The sequence below is a fragment of the Galeopterus variegatus genome, unplaced genomic scaffold (genome assembly GCF_000696425.1).
Source record: "Galeopterus variegatus unplaced genomic scaffold, G_variegatus-3.0.2 Scaffold2231, whole genome shotgun sequence".
NCBI classification, from domain to species: Eukaryota; Metazoa; Chordata; class Mammalia; order Dermoptera; family Cynocephalidae; genus Galeopterus; species Galeopterus variegatus.
This window is the reverse complement of record NW_007728342.1, coordinates 234423-259161: the sequence shown is the minus strand read 5'-3', so window position 1 is coordinate 259161 and position 24739 is coordinate 234423. Positions and strand designations below refer to the sequence as shown.

The window sequence follows — 24739 nt, the reverse complement described above, 5'->3', positions numbered from 1 at the left end:
TGATTGATTTAAGCCGGTCTATTATTCGTTCCTCTTGGCCAGGTATTTCCAGCCCTCTCCTCATCTTTGGATTGTGGGTAGGGGATTTGGATTGTGGGTAGGGGATTTGGATTGTGGGTGTCTAGATTTGAGTTGCCCCTTATAACAGATAGGGCTATATAGCAAGTTAAGTAAGAATGGGAGGCTATATATAGTAAGACAGTAATATTAATAGGTTCAGAGCAACAAAACTTACCTCATAGTATGTATTAGTCCATTCTGTTGCTTAAAACAGAATACCTGAAACTGGGTAATTTATAAAGAAAAGAAATTTATTCATTAAAGTTTTGGAGACTGGGAAGTCCAAAGTCCAGGTTACACATTTGGTGGGGGCCTTCTTCTTTGTGGGAACTCTACAGGGTCGGAGAGACCAGGGTGTCACATGGTGAGAAGAGGCAAAGCAATAGAGCTAACCTCCTCACTTGTTGTCCTTTTAAAGCCATCAGAACCACAGCCATTACTCCATGGCTGTGGATAAGTCCGTTCACAAGGACACAGTTCTCATAATCCACAATTGACCCACAGCATAGTACAAGGCATAACACAGATGGGTATACATTATTTTTTTTCCTCTTTTTGTGCCTTGTATTTTAGACTGAAGAATAATTCATTATTTAGAACATGAAAATTAAGTACAATATTCAGTTAATGAATCCATTGTTTTAGCTTGTATATCTGTTAGCTCTTGCCACAGTAATGTATCAGAATGAAGAGCCACAAAATCTCAAAGGCCTACAGCAATAAACATTTATTATCATGCATCTGTGGGTAGCTACGATTGGGCTGCTCTAGGCTAGGCTTGGCTTCAGACTATGAATCTCTCAACTAGGATTCCCCTATTCAATATTCGTTGTTTCTTCTTTTGGTACTAGTGGGCTAGCAGGAATACGTTGTGCTAGTGATCATGACAGAGGTACAAGAGAATATGTACATTTCAATCCTCTACTTGTGTCAGATTTGTGCATAATCCCATTGTCCAAAGCAAATATCATGGATAAGCCCAAAGTCAAGAGGTAGAGAGAGAAGCTCAACCTTCAGTGGGAGAGACAGCAAAGTTGCTCATGAGAGGAGGGGAGGTGAAGAACAAGGGCCAAAAATTCCATTTAAGACAGCTTCTGCCTTTAATATAAATCAAACAACTTTTCTATTATTCTGCAGTCTTAATAGAAGCCATCTCTATTTCATAATATCCAGTTATTAATAGGCAAAAAGAAAGTAAATAAAAAACTGGTGGAGTATTTTTATTTGTTTGTTTTATACTGAAATTTCCATTTGATATTTGTCTACCATGTTTGGATTAACATCTCTTGAAACGTATACTACAGGATGCTTGTTTTGAAGAATAGTATAAAAATTTCCAGAAGTTTTATATGCAACCACACATATTTTAACTTGGTTTGTTATTCTGCATTTACTTTTGGGCATCTTTAAGAATCTGTTAAAATGCAGAAATTATGCAGTATTGATTTCAGAAAAAGTTGAAGTGGTTACACATGATTGCCCTTGCTTTAAAAGAAATCCTTACTTGGGTCTAATTTGAACAATATTGAAAGCACAACAAAACTAGTTTTTATTATGTCACCACACATTTAGTGGGTTGTGGAAAGCATTTTGTTTCAAGAATGGAGTTAACTATGTCTTATCCATGCTTCTAGCCTTTCTTGTTATTTCTGGCTACTCCCCAAGCATGCCTGTTACGCATACCTACTTCTTTTCTAGGAAGAAATGCATGAAAATCCCGGCAGAATATGCTGCTGACTGCTAGCAGAGTTTTAGTGGTGAGAGATTAACATAATTGATTCTGTTTGAGAAGTATCATTGGTAACGGTCACATACATGTAGTTTATATGAGAAATACGTTCTTTTTAAAAACTTGTTCTGTTTAATTTTACTTTGCTTTTAAAAATGAAACTAAAAAGAATCTAAGACGTGTATGTTTCGTTTATTCCTACTATTCCATAATACTTGGACTAGAACAGTACATCTTTGCATGAAGTAAATGCACCGAAATCTAAATATACATACAAAGGTACTTCATAAAATTTGTGGGAAAAATTCAGTTAAAAGATAGTACAAACTTGGACCGCCCCGTGGCTCGCTCCGGAGAGTGCGGCGAACACCGAGGCCGCGGGTTCGGATCCTATATAGGGATGGCCGGTGCGCTCACTGGCTGAGCGTGGTGCAGACCACACCGTGCCGAGGGTTGCGATCCCCTTACCAGTCAAAAAAAAAAAAAAAAAATTAATAATACAAACTTTTCCATGAACTTTTGAAAACCCCTTTAATGATTTAAATTTAAGGTATAATGTCTAAAACAGCAAAATGCTTATGAACTTAAAATTCCAAAAAAAGGAATATTCTAATTCTTACCTTAAATTTTGCTTCATCAAATATTATCATTATATCATGTTTCTTTTACTAAATTTTTTTTCTATAAAATAATGTAGTAAAATGGTGTTTGGTAAATACAAGGTAACATTTAAATGCTCATTTTCTAGTAAAATGCAATGCTTATGCAATATTTTCTTTTAGTTCTAGAGAAAAGAATACACCTAAATGCTTAGATTTACTTTCTGATGATCTCTGAGACTTTGGTAGAGTTTGGGCCTGCAACAGACCTGTATTCTCAAAAATTTGTACTTCATTCATATGGGTTATATATAGTGGCCTAATTCGTTTTCCCTAGCAGGTCACACCTAGCCCCCGCCAATTTTTCATAGAATTAAGTTATAGGTATTTTCTCCAAAGTCTGATTTCTTACATTTTCTTCAAGATTTCAGATTCAATATTTTGGTAATACCATCAAGATAAGACAGTTCACTATTATTACAGCCACCACAGACTCTTTTGAATTAGGTCGGTTATATGTCATAAATAAATAAATACCTAAAGCATCGTTCACAGAATAAGATCAGACTTTGCATACCTACATAGTCCAAACATTACATTCTTGACATTTAAGGCATTTAAATGTAAACTGTTCTTTGTTAGGGCCTTCTCATAACTAAAATATGAGTCACTTGCAAACCATAATAGATTTTGGCTCTGCAACATGATGAAGTGTTCTGGATGTAGTGAAACATTTTACCCAGACTCATGGCAATAGAATTCCCAAAGGTCACCCCAAATAGGGAAAGAAATAAAGAACAAAATTAAAGGAAATATGTAGACCCTGGCACCATCCTTTCATGGCAATACAGCTCTTTATTATTGTTAAGAAATGGAAGTACTTAAAGCTTAGGCCCATACATGATAGTACGAATAGGTGGTGAATTTTCTTTTTCCTAATGACGGCATTTAACTCTATACTTAATTCACAAGTTTAAGGTCAAGTGGCAGAGTGTTCATTTACACACACCACCCTGATGCAGTGATATTGAGTTGTGGCCCAGTGCTGAGCCTCTCACTGCATTGTGGGCAAACTCATACTCCAAACTCCAGACTCATCTCAGGCAGGAAAGGTGGAGTTTTCCTTTTCAGGGCCAAAGGAAGTGAAAGCTCAGGAGTGATGGTTGTACTGATCCTGTTGCAGGTTTCAATATGGTTAATTTGCTTTCAACTTCAACTTCACATGTAAGCCTCCATATAGAAAATTAAACGTTAGGTTTCCAGCATCTTGCTTCGCTGTTATGAAATAAAAATCGTTTTGAGTGTAGCATTAGATTTTTTCCTCACTGAATTTCAGTAGTACCTACACAATACAAACTAGAACACCAGTTAGCACAGTGTTATTTGAGTGGCATCATAATGAACATTTGTTGTTCTTCCAGTTCTTTTTCCAGGTTTTGTCTTCCTTTCATGGTGCTTAGTGTAGCGTGTAGCAGCTTCTGAAATAGTCATGGGCATTGCTTAGGATATTACAGTCCACTCTCCAGGTGGGAGATTTTCTGAACAAAACATATAGAAGCTGTTTTTCTGAAGCTCTTTTAATGTTAAGTTATTGTTATAAGTAGGAAGTTATTAAATTATTATAAAATATTATTTCATATTATAAAAATTATATATGATGGCATGAGGGGGATACAAGAACTGAAAAATAGATAGGATTGAATTAGTTCTAAATGTCATTGTGATAGAAGGTAACTCTGATTAATACACTCTTTATATACCAGTAACATATCTATTTTATTATTACATTTGCTGAACATATAATTCTAATAAAAATGTAAAAATAACCTGGATTTGCTTTAAAAAGAACTGTCTCTAAAGGAAAATTTACATGATGAACATGGATATATTGTGAGAATGAGCAAAACAAATTCTTGCCCTTGAAATCTCAGAATCTATAAGTCACTAATTTAAGTAGTACAAAGGATCTTTGGTAACTGAAGAGATTTGCAATTACTAATTTCTGTAATCTATGGACTTATTAAAGAAATCAGAGCTACAAGATACTATTATCAAAATAAGATTTTTTTTGAGAGAATTGATAATTAAAAATGTATTTAAATACAATCTTGATGGCATTATCTTAATATCTTTAGGGGTAATACTTATGACTCTAAACGTTATTTTTGGTATAATGCTTTGTCACAATTATGTGGTCTAGGTGACAGTATTATGCGAGGAATTTAATTTTGGGGTGTCAGTACCACAAAAAAGGTCAATAATGTAAATAATTATGTTTGTCACTAAACAAAGCAAATAATCAAGCACTATTTACCTTGATGCATCAGGACTTACCATATTATAGTTCACATACTTTCTGTTTATTACACCAACTATTTAGATGTAAGTCATTTCTGAAAATGAATATTTACATGTTGCATCATTTAAGAAAAAGAAACAGTTTCTTGTAGACACTTTAAAAGCAATGACTTTCACTGATATTTAGAGAATTTAACTAAAATTTCTTTATTTGTAGTACATACCCACCACCTTCCTGCTGAATGATTAATAGTCTTCCAATGGCATCGATAAGACAAACCCTCACAAAATATTTTCCTTGATGTAAATATGAAAGAAAAATGACTAAGAATATGATAAATAGTATTCGTAGAGAAGCCCATATAATATTAATTTTCTCAAAAATCATTTTCTTGTTGTTGCCATCAAATTATTAGTTTGTATGAAAGATCATCGTCTTTATGCAAAGGTAGAGGCCTGTGGTCCTTGGTGTATTGGTCAGCTTGCTCCCCAGCCCTGGTTCACTCCCCAAGTCAACAAGAATCAATGGGCGACAGCTGGGAGGACTAACGTTGTTTTTCTTAGATAAATCACTAGACATTTCAATGCCTTGGTTTTTGATTCTTTTTAAAATGAAGGACATGGGTTTGATGATATTTAAGATTCCTTTAAAAATGTTAGTACTTCTATTTGCAAATGAATGGATTTCTGAACTTTTAATGTAAATCCTAGTATCTCTTGAAAGAAAAAAAATAGATTGCTTTTTATCCTTATTTATTGAGAACCATTTTATATAGGTTGCAGTAAAACTGTGACTTAAAAATGTGTTTTGGATTTTTTTCATTCTGATTCATTAATAATCATTTTATTTAGCTTAAAGAAAAGTTATGAATTTACAAATATGTTTTTAATTGTGGCTGACCTGGAGACCACCATTTATTTCATTAACTGGGGAATGAGTTCATAATGGACATTGCTATTTTAGTCGACTCCTTAAACTTGAATATAATGTATTATTTTTAAAATATCAATTTAAATCAGTTAAATACCATGTTTTATAGTTAGATCCACCATATGTAATGGTTTAATAATTGCTATTGTTAATTGTTAACTAATGATTGCTCATTGATTACATGTTGTATTCACTAAAAAAGATTAAAAATAAATCCCTAAGGTATAATACCGTTCTTGATGTAGTGAAAAATAGAATGAGAGAATGCATATTACAGAAAAAAAATTAAAAGAGAAAAATATTATATTTATTACTTAACAACTATTCCCACAGTAATATTTTTGGTTTTTAAATATCCAATTGACTATTCAGCAAGCTGAATACCAGGGACTCTGTTTCTTCAGCACAGAGAAGTTTGGCAACAATATTTAAGGCCATATATTTATGAGTAATTTTTAAGTTTATTTTTTACTTGACATGTATTAATTGTACATGTCTATGGACTAGAGAGTTATACAAGTATCTCATTACATGTGTGCAATGTGTGATGATCAAATCAAGGTAATTAGCATATTAATCATCACACAAATTTATTACTTCTTTGTGATTAGAGCATTCGAGCTCCTCTCAGCCGTTTGAAAACATACAGTAAATTATTGTTAATTGTAGATGCCTATTACTATCGTAGACCACTAGAACTTATTTTTCCTATCTAGCTCAAATTTTGTATCCATTAACTAACTTCTCTTTATTCCCACATATTTTTTAAGTTAACTTTTACCTTTATAAAATTACCAAAAGACAGATCATTTTTGAACTAATTGATCAATAGCTCCCTTCATCTCAGTCGCGTTTTCATCTCTAAATAAAATTATTTTATTTGCCAGGGAATCAGACATCCCAACGAAGAATGTCATTACCTTGAAGGTCCCTAAATGGTAACAAAGGTGATGGCAGTGGATAGTACCTGTAGCTCAACCATTAGCTGCAGCTGCTATTTCTGTTAAAAGTTAACCACAAAGCTACCAATTGCCGTTCTTGTAACTGTAGCAGGTGAAATCACATGTTTTTTTAAGGGGCCAAATATCTAAGTAAATAGCTCAACATTTGATAGGCATGTATAAAATATGAAAGTACCTTATCTTAACAGTGTAATGTTACTTTCATTTCTGAAGATCAATTTTCACAAACTTTAACAACTGATACCTTGAAAATGCCCCCTGGACTTAAGTTATGAAAGCTATTGACAGTTTGGTTTTGTTTTTCTTTAAAACACAGCTACTCATGAAGAGCTTCTAAGTTCAAAATGTGATTTTTTCTTTGCAAAATGAGTATCAAATGAAATTATTTTACTTCAAGTCTAAATAAATGTAAAGATAACTGTAAAATACTAATAGGACTATGCTAATACTAAAAGCTTAGCTTTGCAGTAGTATTTCATTTGTCTTTTAAAAGAATGGAATATATTTTACAAGATACACTTTTTTAGATTGGGAATAATATTGAAGACTATTTTAAGATCTCAGAATTTTAAAGTAAACCACTAATAGCCATTATTTATATTTGTTAAAGTTATCTAATTTATATAGAAAGATGGCAGTCTTTAAAAATTATGTGTAAGATTTGTAATGATGAACATGCTATCAATACTGATTTGATCATCACATATTGTTCTCAAATACTAATAGTTAACTCTATACTCAATAAATAGGTATAATCAATTATGCTTCAATTAAAAAATTATGTGTAAGTATTTTTTCCAGTTATCTTCTCTAAATTTTTAATGTTTGATTCCTGCGTTTGATATAATAAAATTCAAAATAAATCATATCAAACCTTAGTCCCAAGAAGGAATATTAATGGCTGGTGTCGGATCCAAGAGAGTGAGGCAAGAACATGTTAGGACCTGGAATCACCGGCAGAAATGGTAACTGCCAATGGTGAGAGGTAAAGCACTTCAGAGAATTATCCATGGTGTGGGGGACAAACTCTTGGAATCAAGATGGCAACAATGTATTTTCCCACGGATCACTGTAAATGCTTCTGTTTGTATATATTTCTATCAATATATTTCACCTCTCCCTTGCAAGGGATGGTGACCTGTCTTATTTTCTGCTGTGTTGTTCGTGACCAGCACATGCCTGTTTTGTGATAGATTCTAAACACTGCATGAACAAATGTTGCAATCCCTGACCATATCTTAGGCAAATGGATCCACAATCTTGCACTTCTTGGTAGATAGAATCATGAAACTAGGGATCAGGATAAATGACGGAATTAAAGGGTGCCACTTACCTGTGCTAATTAGTTCAAATATCCTCTCCTAGATAATTCAGACCCTAGGTTATTGAGAGAATTTAGAGAAGCCTTGCTGAAAGCTCTTCAGTAATATCTGAGGAATTGTGGAGTAGAGGAGATAAACTGGACAACTAAGAGAAAATATCCAGGTTTTCAAGAAATGGAATATGAAGTTATTAATTTTTGATTAGTGAGATGACACTGACTTGGGGAAAAAGGGTAGCTGACATCGAACAGATGACCTAAAGTACCCTTAATCAAAAATATAACCTTCGCACGTATTAGAATATGATGATGAAACATTCTAGATCTGTGAATACAAATGGTTGACCAAAGATACATTCAGAAATGTTTAGTTTCAACTCAATAATACTTAAATTTATTTTCTCTTAAAAAAAAGAAATACTTTTCTGTACCTGAAATGATGGAGTTTGACAAAATCTCATAGAATATATAAGATCAAAGACATCTAGAGCTATATCTTGGGATCACCTAGTATCAATTTTTCAGTGTAAATTTTTTTATAAATAGTATAAATTTTTTCAGTTTTTTAAAAATTCTGAGAGGGAGAGATTTTATTAGTTGACTCAAGATCATATAGCTAGTTAGTGCATATGTAAGTGATCCAGATTCCACGCAGGAATAATGTGTGCCTTTATAAAAATATATTTACATAGCTGCAACATATTTTTAAGATATTTATTGCATTTATTGAGCACACAGGCATACTCTAGAAATACAAGTTTGCATAGTAGTAAGGAAAATTATTAGCTGACTAACTCTGTAACATTGGGCAGTTTCTTCACTTCTGTAACTTCAATATGTACGTGCACTTATGTAAACACACATATAATTTAAAACAATGTCTCATACTTGTGTGTTAGTTATTTTGTAATAACTATTAAAATATAGAAGGGGCTTACTCAATTTGTATGCTCACTACTTACAATGAGAAATCTTTTTGGAATAACCAAATTGTTTCTAGTCTGTGATACTGTTTCCTAATGTGCCTTTCATGTCATATTTAATTGGTGCCAATCTAGATTCTCCTTACTCTTGATTTAGTGTTCCTGCACAAACACACTCACATGCACACATGTTTACACACACTCACTCACATATACTTACATAAGCATGCGTACTCACATATGCAGATTCTCTTACAAATACATTTATAATTTCTCTCTCTGTCTCTCTCTCCCCCTCACACACACACACACACACACACACACAAGCACACACAGATTCGGCATGTTGGTTTCCATATAGACAAAGTCATAAAATTATAGATGAAAGATAATTTAGAATTTTTAAAAATTCTATTAAGCTAAAAATTATAAGTTTGAATTATAAGGTACTCAGATCAGTTATGTTTTACTTCATTTATGTCTCTCCAGTATTTTAAGGACTTGCATACATATGAAAATTCACACTTATATAATGTAATGATATTTACTAATTTCTGAAGTACAGTAATGATTATATTCTTGATGGCTGTCAGACCAGATTTTGGAACCATTCTTAAATTTACTTCATTTATGTCTCTCCAGTATTTTAAGGACTTGCATACATATGAAAATTCACACTTGTATAATGTAATGATATTTACTAATTTCAGAAGAACAGTAATGATTATATTCTTGATGGCTGTCAGACCAGATTTTGGAACCATTCTTAAGTCAGCAATTTTCAGCCTTTGAAATACATATAAATATATGTGTGTGTATATTTCAAAGCACTTCCTACATGAAAACTTAGTATGCATTCAATATGTACCAAAGATGGACAGTGGATTGTATTGATTGAATCTGGATCGTGGGACCCAGAATCCTAATTTACTGAATCCCTTTTCTCAAAGCCTCTCTCCACCTCTAAAGAACTCCAAGTTCTGTCCCAAAAGCTTGAAAACCAAGATCTTGACTTTTTATCGAACATTTCTCTCTGTGCCAGGAACTGTGCTAAGCACTTTACCTATGTCATCAAAGTTTAGTTTTTAGAAAATGCTCTACGACACATGTTATTATCCTGAATTTAAGATGAAGGACTGAGGCCAAGAGGAATCAAGTCCCCAAATTCACCCAGCTGATAAGTGGCAGACCAGAATTTGAACTCTGTTATCCCTAATTCTAAAACTCATAATATTTACAACCCTGCAAGAAAGTTGGAGATGGTTCTTATAGGTTGTATTTGTAGCTACTGTGGATCTTTTCTTAAAGGAAGTGGTGTAGAGAATGATGTTGCTATCCAAAACCAGAAGTGATCGATTCCTAACTATTGAGTCTGCCTGTCTAAACCATTGTGTCAACTCATTTGAGCAATTCAATATCATCTAAATTCTGTTACTAAAAGGTGAAACTAGAGGTATAACAGTTATTTAGTACTTAATTTTGTATACTATTTTATGTTTTTACCAGTTGTTCATTCATTTATTTGCCTAGTTGTCTTCTATTTCTCACACATTTCTTGTCAGATAATGATAATCCTACCTATTGCATCTCTTTCTTTTCTATCCTCCATTCCCTTGGAAAAGGAGAAACCAGAATTTTATTGCTCTTCCATCTCTCCTCATATTCATCCTCATCACTCTTGGATCTGATGAAGTTTTTATAACATAACTATGAGAAAAATGCCCTGGTTATTTTCTAGCTAAATGGATGAGTGGGTTTCTCTCCATGACTTAATTTTGTGATCCAACTGGGGAAGCTTTCAGTTTTATTAGCAGCTGTCTTCCCTTTCCTTATCAGGACTTCAGCTTTTAGCACCTAGTTCAAAAGAGAAAACACATGGTTTGAAGTTATTATTTAGACTTCACATATGCTTTCTTCTAAACAATTTTTCTTATGTAGAGAAACAAACAAATACCTCTGTCTAGTATCTTTCAAACAAAGCTGTTAATATAATTTGCAATCTATGTAAACACGACATCTGAAAGGAATGATTATTTAGTTTCAGTCACAAATAAGAAGTGCTGATAGGAGTGGAAATGGAAAGAGAAGATGTGTGTATTTTTCTTCCTGGAAAGGCTGAGGGTCGACTTTAAAGGGGAAAATTCTGAGTGTTTCTTAATACAACATGTGAACTTCTTTATTTCCCCCAGACATTAGTTACCAGTATGTAAACATTTTGGGAAGAAATTTTATACCACCCCATCTATATGTCGGGTGGCATTTAATGGTTGAATGACAGTTCCAGGTCTTGGCAGTTCTTCACTAATGCACAAATCTGGGGATTAAAATGACAGTTGATCAGTGGAACTTTTCTAGTGCAAACCTCACGGCTCCTATTTAAAATCAGTTACTATCAACAAGTCGAATGATCTTTACTTCAACTTTATGTTTTCCTATAAAGATTTCACAACTTTCCCTATGGGGATGTTCTGTTGTTTGGATGTTGTGTGCAAGGTTCTGGTCCATTTTGGTATGACTAGTTGCATGGATTCTTAGTATGCATTTTAAATAGTATCTTGCAGACACATGGGGCATTCATGCATTTTTTTTTTCTCCCCTTGTAGGTAGAAATAACACTTCAGGATATCAATGACAATCCACCAGTATTTCCAACAGACATGCTGGATCTCACTGTAGAGGAGAACATTGGAGATGGCTCTAAGATTATGCAACTAACAGCCATGGATGCTGATGAGGTAGCTCAGAGCATGTCTCTGAATTTTTGAAACCTACTATTGCCGTGAATTATCAAATTTCTAACATATGTTGACAAGTTTTATTACCCAATAATTAAGGTTAAGCATTGTGTGTTCCTTTCCAAAGAACATTAATTCTTGAAATGTGATATAAGAATGGTAAGAGAGAGACTAACAGGAGGTAATTTTTCTTTTATTGGCTAATTCACAACTCAGTTAATGGCTGGTAGCATTTTAAATATCTGAGTCAAATTATTTTATTTTCTCAAATACTAAAAATGTCCAAAGACATATCTCATTTTTTATGCCTGTATCATTCCAATTTCCTGTCTTATCACAGCTAAGAATTGATTTTTATTTTATTTTTAATTGTAAAATTCAAATATTTAAAATTACAAAATTTTAAGGCTACCTTACAATTTTTTCGTTTAATTTGCATGCATATATATGTATGTGTGTGTACACACACACACACACACACACACGCACACACACACACACATATATATTTAAAACAAAATATATAGTTCAATAATATCCCTATAAATTTTAAGAATATTATCTGGCCAAGCTAATGATTTTTCAATTCTTTTAATAAACAGATATTACATGTGTAGAGGTAAATGTGAAATTTGGGGAGACATTTTAGATTACCATCACATATATTAAGTTTAGCTATTTAATCATCATGCCCCTAATGCCATAGAAACTTATATGAGGGGTCTTCAAACAGTTCATGGAAAGAGTCATATTCTCTTTTAATTCCATTTTTCCATGAATATTTTGAAGTATCCTTGCATAATTTGTAATTTACATTTTTTTCCCATGAAAAAAATGTATAGCTTGTTTTCTCCATCTCCTGGGTAAAGGCTTTAATTAATGCTCTGGAGCTGAGGAAAGAGGAATGAACTTCCCAGACACCAGTATCCTCCTATTCCAAGCCCAACACAGAACAGGGAATTTAATTTCCCTACCCTCAGCTTAACTTCAGGAATATCTGAAAATGTGATTTTTGGCCTATGAGTAAGCTATTAACAAATTTATTTTTCTAATTTTAAAAAGGCAAATAAATAAATAACAGTCTAATTTTAACAGCCAGTACAGAAATGTAATGACAGTCATTTATAAATTTTGCCAAAATCTAACTGGTAGAGGGAACTGGATAAAGCATAGACATTTTGATAACTGCAATTTTCTATCAGAAAAGATTTGATATTTTAAGTTTAGTACCTTCTACTCAATTTTATATAAAGTTCACATTTATTTCAAATTTAGCTGTCATTACAAGACACATTATGGAAAACTTCTATTATTGACAGATATGTGATATCATTAGCTATAATTTAGTAAATACTTCATTTTATAAAGCTTATCATTGATAATATAGATTTGGATATGTCAATTTATAAAATTTCATTTGGAAAAAGCAACAAGAACAACAAAAGAAGTTCATGTAATTGACATGAGACAATCCACATCAAATAATTGAAATTGTAATGGCGATTTTATTGGCTATGCTCTCTGTAGTAATAGAGCAAATAAAACTCATTTATTTGAAGTGATTTATATTCATTACCTCAAAATAATGAAGCAATAATAATGTTAAGTAAAATATATATACTAACGGGATGGTTGTTTACTCCATGGAATATTATAATTAGAGTGGTATTATTACATACAAATGATAGTGAAACACATAAAATTATCTAAACATCATGCTACTCTTTTCAGAACTGATTATTTCAGAGATGCCAACTTGCACCCTTTTAATACTATTCTCTTGATACTGTTCACTCCCTATTTTTTCCTTTCAAGAATGTTACAAATAACTGTTACTATAAACTCAATGCTGCCAGTATGTTTAATTTTCTACTGTGACTTTTCTGTGTGTGTGTGTGTGTGTGTGCATGCACAAGCTTGCCTTCAATTTCATGCTTTCAGATATGAGATTTGAGAAAGGCTGGGAAGGTCCTTATGTCACTAAGTATTTACACCAACACTTCTATTAGTGAATTTTGTTTTATTTCTATTGGGCTTTATTTTTTAAGTTTAAAATAAGTAATCACGCAGGTGTTATCACTTAGAAATTCTAGTTTTAAAAAGCACTGAATGTAAAGTAATGATGTCTTGGATATGTAAAAAGTGCATTTGGAGTGAGACAGGGTGGGGAGTTCAGGGGCAGGAAAGTATAAGGGTATAAAATGGTGAATAGACAAGGGAAATGGAGGGAGGGTTGTTAGCAATTTAAGAGGAGAGAGGGATGCTGACAGTATGTGCAGACTGTGACTGTACCTGAAGGCATAAAGATCGCCACACACTTTGTAACTGGATTGTACACATAACTTTGTAACATACTCTGTGTGTGTGTGTGTGTGTGTGTGTGTGTGTGTGTGTGTGTGGTGAGAGAGAGACACAGAGACATACACAGAGAGAGAGAGAGAGAGAGGGAGTGCATGTGTGTAGAAAGGCAGAAGAGGATGGAAGTGTGTAAGTAGGTGCACCTACAACTTTAAAGGAAAGAGGGACATTTTTGTAAAACTGCTTTAGGACCATTATATTTTAAAGATGAAGCTCATGAGGTTGCTTTCCATCTTGAATACATTTTTTCTTAAAATGTTTAATAGTGTTTTAGTAACTACTGACTATTTCAACTATTTCAACTTTTAAAAAAAAAAATTGTTTCAAATCTTGACACGAGGCCTTCTGCCAAACAGAATGAATATTCAGGATTCCTATGGCATTCAGAGTTTTTGGCTGTTTCCTCTTTTAGAGTGGTTTACAATAAATTAATATTAATGCTTTTAGATAAATCTTTTCTATTTTCTACTTTGTTCTCAGCTCCTTACCTCTTAGTTGAATTTGGAAGAAAAATATTTGAAATGTTTCTCTTTTACCAAGTCTAGCATTTAGTGGCTAGCATTAAATATTGCACAACTATTTCATAGATTGATTTAGAAAGATTAATAGAATTCTTTAAAACACTAAGATTATGTAGATCATAAGCAAATTATGTATCAATATATTTTTAAATTATTTATCTACTTTTCCTTAATTACTTAACCTCACACATAAGTGTTAATATGTTAGAGAAACTCTTATACAGCACTGGAGAATAAAACATAGGTAAAGGAATTACAGTTTTAGAAAGAAACATGTACACGTTTAACTTAATTTAAATATCATTTGAAACATGTGTTGGATCAAGATATATATCTTTCAGAAACATGTGACTCTGTTGGTCTCTTGTTCCCTTTTATAAATAGAATTATTATGCTAGTAATGGGCCAGTATACTCAAACATTGTTTCATTACCACACTTGTTTTTGAAAATACCACTTAAGGTTGTAAAATGCATTTGTAATTTATAGCTATTTACTTTTAGAATTCCTTCCATGTGCTTTTGTCTCTGTGGTTCCTCAGGAGAGTCAAATATTTTTAACCAGTATTATTTCCACTGCACTCCCACTGAAACACGATATTTATTTCTTGTGTTGCTGATATGGCATATTTAGGATATTAAATAAATAAATAAACTTTAGAAAAGACCTAATTAAATCATTACTTTTGGCCAGACATTTTCAGACATTCACTAGTACTATCAATTGACCACATCAGCTGATACTGAATAAAAAAAGATTGTTTTATCATAATAGCCTGATGTCTTTGCTTCCTTCCAGATGTTAAAAGACTGTGAAGTTTGTATCCTTCATCACCAAATCCACATGGATTTTTCAATTTTAATTCTCTGATAAGAAGAATGATCACAACTTTAGGAATATTGTTAATTATTACAGTCATTTTGTAGGCAGGGCCTTTCTAAATATCAAACCCTTTGTGTAGCAGCTTTAAATAAGTTTTTTGTTTCTTGGCTTGATTTCCAAGTACTTACCATTTTAATAGATCAGAATTGAACGTGGCTGCTTTCATACCTGGGCTACTTTATTAGAATAATTGAATTCCCAGGAAAATAGAACAAATAGTATAGAATGTGGTCAGATTAGAGGTCTAAAATTCTTATTGAATGTTTTTGTTAAACCATAAAATTACAACAAATATGTCAGATACTCCATGTACACCTGAATATACAAGATAAATATGGGTGATGTGTTAGACTCAGCTGTTCCATTATTAAATTAAAATATGCTTTGAGGCAGTCTCTTTACAAAGTTTTAAGATTGGCTTGGGGAATGCAGTATAAAAAGATAGTAAATGCCACTAAACATAAATTTCAAAAGAGGGAATGTTTTTGCCTTAGACTGTTAGAAATCATTCCTTTATATGTTTGACTATGAAGGAAAAAACATGCAGTCTATGATGGCAAATATGTATGGAAACTGTTTCCTTTTCTGGCCTCTGTCCACTTCAGTCCCTCCTGTGATATCAATAGCCTTGAAAAATTGCTTGCAGTTAGAACAAGATCAGGGGTTTCTTGGTTGCAGAATTCAAGCCCATTTGTGTTACACTTGATATGCTCCAAAATATATACATAACCTCACATGTTAGCTTGATTTTCTCCTTTTGTTCTAGATTAAAACTCTCCACTGTAACCTGTTCAGCACTGAGTAAGCCAAGCACATCAGTCTCCTTCTCTCTGCACTTTTGCTTGCATTCATTACTCTTAGTTTTTACTTAAAAAAAAAAAATCCATTCTACAAAATCCAGTTCAGCTCATACTCTCCATTATATCTTCCCTAAATAAAGCAGCTCAAATTGATCCCTCTCTTCTTGGTTCTTACAGTGCTATTGCAAGCCTCCTCCATTTAGCACTTGCCCTGTCGTTTAATCATCTCTCACTCTGTATCAGAAGGAACAGGAGCTCAGAGTCTGGTAGACTTGGGTTTGAAGTTCACACTTCGAACACTTACCATGTGCCTGTGCATAAGTTAACTAGTATCTCAGGACTCAGTGTCCTCATTGCTGAAATCGTACCCATGGAGTTGTAAACTAAAGTGAGATAATACCTGCATAGGGCCGTCACAGTGCCTGAGACAGACAAACTTTTAGTCAACTTTCCAGTTACTGTCATTAGAAGTAATAGTATCATTGGTATTTTCCACAGTGGCAACTTCACTCTTTTCCATATGTATATTTTATGAGTTAAAAAAATTAAGGTAATACTGAAAGTGGAGATTTGTTGTTATTTAATGGAGTGAATTAAATAGTTGAAATAGTCAGTAGTTACTAAAACACTATTTTTAACTTTTTTTGTTTTTTTGTCTTTTTCGTGGGTAAGGGGATCGCAACCCTTGGCTTGGCATCTCCTGCACCACGCTCAGCCAGTGAGCGCACCGGCCATCCCTATATAGGATCCAAACCTGCGGCGGGAGCGCCACTGCGCTCCCAGCGCCACACTCTCCCGAGTGTGCCACGGGGTCGGCCCTGTCTGTTACCTTTTTAATGTTTATTTCGTTATAAAGAGAATGCTTAACACGATATCTGTCCTATTAACAGATTTTTAAGTGTGCGATACAGTATTGTTAACTATAGATGTAATGTTGTACAGCAGATTTCTAGAACTTATTCATCTTTCATAACTGAAAATTTCTACCCATTTCCCCCACCCAAGCCCCTAGAAAACATCATTTACTCTCTGTCGTATAAGTTTGACTATTTTAGGTACCTCACATAAATGGAATCATGCAGTATTTGTCCTTCTGTGACTGGCTATCTCGATAATATAATGGTTCATCTGTATTGTTGCTTATGGCAGGATTTCCTTCCTTTTTAAGGTGAATTTCCCTGTATGTGTAAACCACAGTTTCTTTAACCATTCCTCCATTGACGGACATTTAGGTTTTTCCAATCTTGACTATTGTGAATAGTACTGTAGTGAACATGGAGGTGCTAATATCTCTTTGAGATCCTGATTTCAATACTTTTGGATTAATACCCAGAAGTAGGATTGCTGGATGATATGGTGGTTCTATTTGTAATCTTTTGAGGACCCTTCGTATTGTTTTTTATAGTGCTGCACATTCTGTATTCCCACCAGTAGTGCACAACGGTTCCAGTTTTTCCACATCCTTGCCAACGCTTGTATTTTTTTTTGTTTGTTTGTTTTTAATAATAGCCATCCCAATAGGTGTGGTGTAACATCTCATTTTGGTTTGGGTTTGCATTTCCCTGACACTGAGCATCTTTTCATATATCTGTTGGCTATTTATTTTTATGTTTTCTTTGGAGAAATGTCTATTTAAGCCCTTAGCCCTTTTTAAATTGATTATTAGATTTTTTTACTATTGAGTTGTAGGAGTTAATTATATATTTGAAAATTAACCCTTTATCAGATAGTCTGCAAATATTTTCTCCCATTTTGTAGGCTGACTTTCCTTTACTATGCAGAAGCTTTTTAGTTTGATAAAGTCTCACTTGTCTATTATTACTTTTGTTGCCTGTGCTTCTGGGGTCCTATCTATGAAATTACTGCCATGACTAATGTCACTACTGGTTTGTTGTCATCTATGAAATCATTGCTGAAACTAATGTCACAGGAAAAGGAAAACTTTTCCTATGTTTCTTTCTATAAGTTTTACAGTTTCAGGTCTTATGTTTAAGTCTTTAATCAATTTTGAGTTGATTTTTATGTAAGATAAGGATCCAATTTTAATCTTTTGCATGTGGATAGTCAGTTTCCCAACATCATTTGCTGAAGAGACATATCCTTTCCCTATTGCATATTCTTGGCACCCTTGTAAAAGATGAGTTGACCATTACACATGAAATTATTTCTGGGCTTTCTATTCTGCCCATTGGTCTATATGTCTGTCTTTATACCAGTACCATTCGGTTTTAATTACTGTAGCTTTGTAGTATATTTTGAAATGAGGACATGCCATGCCTCCAGCTTTGTTCTTCTTTCTCAAGATTGTTTTGGCCATCCAGGGTCTTATGTGGTTTCATATGAATTTTAGATTTTTTTAAAATTTCTGTAAAAAAATGTCTTTAGGATTTTGATAGGGATTGCATTGAATTTGTAGATTCCTTTGAGTAATAGACATTTTAACAACATTAATCCTTCCAATGCATGGACATGGATGTCTTTCCATTTGCTGTGTCTTCTATAATTTCTTTCATCAGTGTTTTGTAATTTCCAATGTACAAATCTATCACCTTTTTAGTTAAGTTTATTTCCTATTAATTTTTGAAATCTTATAGTATGACATGAAATGAAAACCAAAATGCCTAGAGCTGTATTAGCTCAGTTTGTTAGAGTGTGGTAGTGATAACACCAAGGTCTGGGGTTTGATCCCTTACTAGCAGCAAAACAAAACAAAAGCCTCACTTTTTCAAACACATGTTAAAAAGAAAATTACTGTTCTACTTCCAACAGTTTAGATGCCCCATCTCTTTTCTTAGGGTGCAAATGCTCTGGTCACATACACTATCATTAGTGGAGCTGATGATAGTTTCCACATAGACCCAGAATCCGGAGATCTGATAGCAACCAAGCGATTGGACAGAGAACGCCGTTCCAAATATTCGTTGCTGGTTCGTGCTGATGATGGTCTTCAGTCTTCAGACATGAGAATTAATATCACCGTCAGTGATGTGAACGATCACACACCTAAGTTCTCCAGACCTGTGTACTCTTTTGACATCCCAGAGGATACAACCCCTGGTAGGTGACATGTCAGGAAGTGTATTTTGCAGTCTTGTACTACAATTATGTACCCTGTTTGGCTACTCTTAATTTAGTGACTAGTTTTTATCACATGCTACTAGTTATAAAAATAAATATGCTAGATTTTTAGATCTTTCAATTAACCATCTTTTCTACAATTTCTGAACAAATTACTAAAATTTTTAGAGCAAACAAGGTTAGCTATTTATCTGATTACGAATTACAGATATTTCTGTTATTGAAAGTATTTGTGACATGGGTTAGTTTTTCTGGCAACTACAATTTTAGATACTTTTTTTACACTGTAAAAATGCCTAATGTGATTACGCTGCTGTGTACAAAAAAGAGCAAAGAAAAGTCCATGAAAAACTGAAAAACTGTGAAAACTCATTCTAACACTAGCTGTGTGACCCAGGGCAAGTTAAATTCATTTCTCTAGCTCAATTCCTTCTTCTGTAAAATGGAAATAATAATTCCTGTTAAAATTAGGGTAAAGGTTGATTTAGAAAATATATGTGAGTTTTCCAACATGAGGCTTTGGGATTAGCAAGTGATCAGTAAATGTTACTAGAATCTGAATCTTGAAATATATTGAGTCTGAGTACTCAATATTCATGTTTCTTGTGTATGTGCATGCTTCCTTTCTGTTATTGGAAGTTGTTATTTAAAATTGAAATTTTATTCTGAATTACATTTGGAATGAGTTTGTATGATAAGACATATGATTTGGAAATTCCATTTGGCAAAGAAATTAAACATTTATAGGGGACTACTTCTCCTTGCAGTTTTACCTGCACTCCCCAAGATGTGTTACAAATGTCCTTCCTAAGGTTCCCATCGTTTATTTTTTGTCTTAAGTACTGCAATGACCACATGAGCTATAGAGTGGTATCCTCCATGTATAAACCTGTATTATTGATTGGAATTCCCACATCCTGACACTAGCAATGGGCTACAATATATGTTCATTGAATTCATCAATATGTTTATGAATTGCTAGTGCTAGGTGGAAAATAATGTCAGTAGTGGGGTTAATTCTGTAGAACATTTGCACTGTAACGTAAGATCCACTGGATATCTAATATGCTACATGTTTTATTGATACATGGGAATGTTGGTGTCAGGGTTAATGTAGGTATCTTTAGGACATTGTGTTCACTATTTTTTCACAGTGGTTTTCTACTTAAGATATTTTACTGTAAAAATACATTTTTTGGTGATTTTGTTTACAATCTCTTAGCAATACCCCTTGCTCTATTATATTTAGATTACTAATATATTTATTTTTGATAGGTTCTTTGGTAGCAGCCATTTTAGCTACAGATGATGACTCTGGAGTGAATGGAGAAATTACATATATTGTGAGTGAAGACGATGAAGATGGCATATTTTTCCTGAATCCGGTTACTGGAGTCTTTAATTTGACTCGAGTATTAGATTATGAAGCACAGCAATATTATATCCTCACTGTTCGAGCTGAAGACGGTGGGGGACAGTTTACTACCGTCAGAGTTTATTTCAACATTCTAGACGTAAATGATAATCCACCTATTTTCAGCTTGAATTCATATAGCACATCTTTAATGGAGAATCTACCTCTAGGATCTACTGTTCTTGTGTTTAATGTTACTGATGCAGATGACGGTATGTAATTTATTTAATATCCTTCAAACTACTTAATTAAAAATGTCATTGGATTTATATTATCTTTATTTACTGAGTTCAGCTGTCACGAAATTGCATTTTGTGAATATATGTCTAAAACTGAGGAATAGAATTATAGCTTAACTAGAGAGGATTTTAAAAATTACTTTACCAGCTAAATTCTTATTTATGAGTTATACAACATGTTTTATCATTTTATAAACTTTATAAAATTTATCTTCCTTTTTTTCCCCCTAAATGTGTGATAGTATTGCAGTTTAGTAATGTGGAAGTCATAAGACAACTTCTTGGTAGGCTTTTGTTAGAAAAATAAAAGTATTTGAGTTTACATATATTATTTTAACTTAAATGGAAAAAAATGGGAGCAAAAGGAAACCAAATCCTTAAAGAGAAATACTTAGGAATGCATAATTAAATTTTATATTTGTGATTGAAAATTGCTAATAATATTTAAGCAAGCTTTCATGCTTTGACTCAAAGGACAGTCTCAGATCTATTTAACTTATGCTATGTAATCGAGTTGAGATTTTGCATTAAATCTATACATGTGTTTGTTTTATATTTATTGCAAAAGTATTTGGCAAACTTTATTTTAAAAGCTAACTCCTGGACTTTCTTGTAATATCTGTTTTGTAAATACGCATATCAGATAATATAGCATTAGAGATAATATTGTACAGATTTAACTGTATTGTTTGGAAAGTTGATACCTTGTTCTCCCTTCCATTGGGTGCGACTAAATGTCTTATCAATAGCAAAACAAAGTACAGTTCTTTGAGGAGGAAACAGTCTCTAGCCCAAGGATTAACCTAGTGACACAGGCATAGCAACCTTAATTTAGAATTTCCTGATTCTTACTGACTTGGATGATTTATGTAATTTCAAAATACCATTTTGTCTTAACATTCTACTCCACACTTTGTTTCCTTTCTGGAGTGTTGAGAAATGTCACTTAGAAAGATATAGAAGGTGAAAGCATAGTATTTTATATATTTTTCAATAAAAAAATTGGAAATGCTTTCTTTAGAACTTATTGAGTAAGTGCATTTTGAAGTTTCCCCTTTTATTCGAGCACAGTTAAAATTGGACAGATGAATATAGATGATGTGGCTGTAATACTAGTACTACAGCTATTACTACTACCCCTGCTAATAGTAACAGTGATAACAATTACGGACATTCGTCAGGTGTTTAGTACGTACCCAGTCCTGGTCTAAGAACATTGCACACTCTACTTCATGTACCTCATCAGGTTTGTGGGTTGGCTTTAATTAGACACCTATACACAATTGAGGTTATTCTTTATTCTGGATGTTGATTTCTCCATTATCATATCTTTTAGTTAGTTTATTTGTTCCCCCAATATAAATATTTTCATTATCACTTATACATTTTCAGTACCATTTATACCTTCTTATCTGCCCCTGTGACTGTGCTCAACATTCCTGTAGTGAAGAATATTCCACCATGTTTCTTTGTGATTTACTTACTATGCATTAGAGCCCGTTGTTTCATAGATCGTGTGCTTCCCTGAAATAAATTTCTTTTATCCTCATAAATGTCGGGGAACTGGGAAAATAGCACAAAAGAAACTTTCTTTGTCAAAAACCTGCTGGAATATTCCATGTACATGTAAGAACAGACCGACATTAACCATTGACTCTAAGTCACTTTTCATGAATTTTATTTCCTTTAATTGTGCAGAGTAGAAGTTTCAACCTACATTTATCTATTGTTTCAGTCTTGAATATTTTTATCAGTGTAATTTCCTGTAGCTTGACCTAAAATATAGGACACAGTTTCTATTCTTTCTGAATTTCAAGGATAATGATAAGACTATACAAGGGTAACATTGTTTGTAAAAATTGCCAACTCAGTTATACTAAACAGTTCTCAAGGTAGTTTACAAACAATATTATTCACCCATTTTTAAATTAACAAATTAATCTTAATTTCTGATCAGAAGATTCCTGATTAGGTAGTATTGTCATCTTCTTAGGTGAAGAAATTTTATATAAAAATAAATTTAACATTTTCTGTTATCTGTACATTCTCTCAGAGTTGAACCTTTAAAGTTTTAGGTTGCATGATAATTTCATAAGAATAAAGCAAATACTTTACTGTTTTTATAAGATAGGTAATACCTATATTACTCTCAAGGCTTTAATGCATACAATTAAAAAGTATTATATTGAGGAACACCATTATAAATTGGAGCATCAGGGAAATATCTTGACTTTGATAATTATTTATTTTTCTAAAAATTATATACACTTTAAAATATTGGGGAGTTTTATAAGGATGTTTTGCTAATAATAATTGAAATTTTTGCTGGGTTAATGAACCCATATATACTTGGTGCACAATGCAGACCATTTCACTAGTGAATGAGTTTCGTATTCCAGTGATCTAATGACCTTGTTGAAACTACTTCATAAAGATAAATGCTATTGAAACACTTCCGTGTGGTGCAGCTGCATAATAAATAGATAAATTTTAGTTCTTTTTAGAAATAAAGCAAAATTTAAAGATTGTGAATGAATGTACACATTTTATAACATAAAACTATATACCTGTAGTTTTAAAATGTATTTTATTATTTACATCTATATTTTTATGTATTTATTTTTTTATGTATTTTATGTGCTCTGCTTACTGGAACTAAATTATTCACAAGACTGAAATCCACATATACAAAATATATGTGTGTGTGTGTGTGTGTGTGTGTAGTTATGACACAACCACACAAACACAATAAAACTACCAGGAAGAATCATGTAACTAAATGACTTTCTGAGCATTGAACATAAATGGTTGATAATGTAGGCTGTTTTAAGTTTAAAGATCTAGTGGGCTATAAAAGCCCACTAAATTCAAGTTCCAATACTTAATGGACAAAGTTTAGAATTTAAAAATAATGGATTTACTGTTTCATGATTTGGATATTTTCTGCAAAGAGCAGAGAAAGAGAAAAAAATGATCCAAATTTAGTATTTTTCAAGATACTACAAAAGCTCAGGGAAAATTTTGAGTTTTAGTACATGCACGTGTATTTACTAGATGTAGACAAGTGCCCAAAGTCAATTATTAGACTTGTCAGGAATGCAAAGTCCTTTCTTTAAACTAAAGTAAATGTAGATGGCTTCCATGGCCTGTAATTGCAGCAATCAGGTTTCAGTTCCTGAGATGAGAGCTATTTCTTAGATAGGATTGCAATATTTTATACAAAAATAGTTACATTTTTACGTTTGTTTTCTCAGAGATAATTATCTTCAGTTCATTTTTAATGTTGTTACCTAATATATTTGTCATTTTGGATTTGAATATAAAATCAAATTTTCCTTATTTCATAATTATAGTTAAAGTTTAAAATTTATTACTTCCTCTACTTATCCATTCACCAAACATTTTCTCTTTATGAAAGGGGCTGTTCTGCTCTTTACAAGGCTGTAAAATCTTGGTATCATGTTCTCTTTTTGCCTCTGCAATTTAGTTGTTTACTCAAGGAAGTAGTATACATGGTGGACTAAGGATGTTCAGATCCTTGATTTAATTGCTCCCATTCCAGTTGATTTATGTAGAATGTTAGGTCATGACTTTGTAGCTATATGTGAAATTTCGTCATTATTTCTAATGTCTTTCGACCTTGGATATGAAAGATATTATGTGCTTTCATAGAATTAAATTTTATACCTCTGCTTGATGGTATTATTTTTATTCAGATGTTTATGTAACTATGTTTCTTAATAACAATCATGTCTGAGTTTGGGTCTCAGAAGAATAAAGGTTCAATATTTACTGGTGTACTTTGTCATAGGAAATGCAGAAACTTTCCTCAGAAAGTAATAACAAGTAGTTAGACTACACACACATACTCTCTCTCAACATATATATA

The 24739-nt window shown here is 32.8% G+C and overlaps 1 protein-coding gene across 1 annotated transcript in view; it reads left to right on the top strand.

Moving 5' to 3' along the window:
- Positions 1-6552: 6552 nt before the first annotated feature.
- Positions 6553-24739, top strand: part of LOC103597192 (protocadherin Fat 4-like) — a 100327-nt gene continuing 82140 nt past the window's right edge. Inside the window, 5 exon segments of the mRNA XM_008580998.1 lie at positions 6553-6585; positions 6587-6626; positions 11431-11558; positions 18915-19176; positions 20473-20823. Of these exon segments, the coding sequence (XP_008579220.1) occupies positions 6553-6585; positions 6587-6626; positions 11431-11558; positions 18915-19176; positions 20473-20823 (814 nt within the window).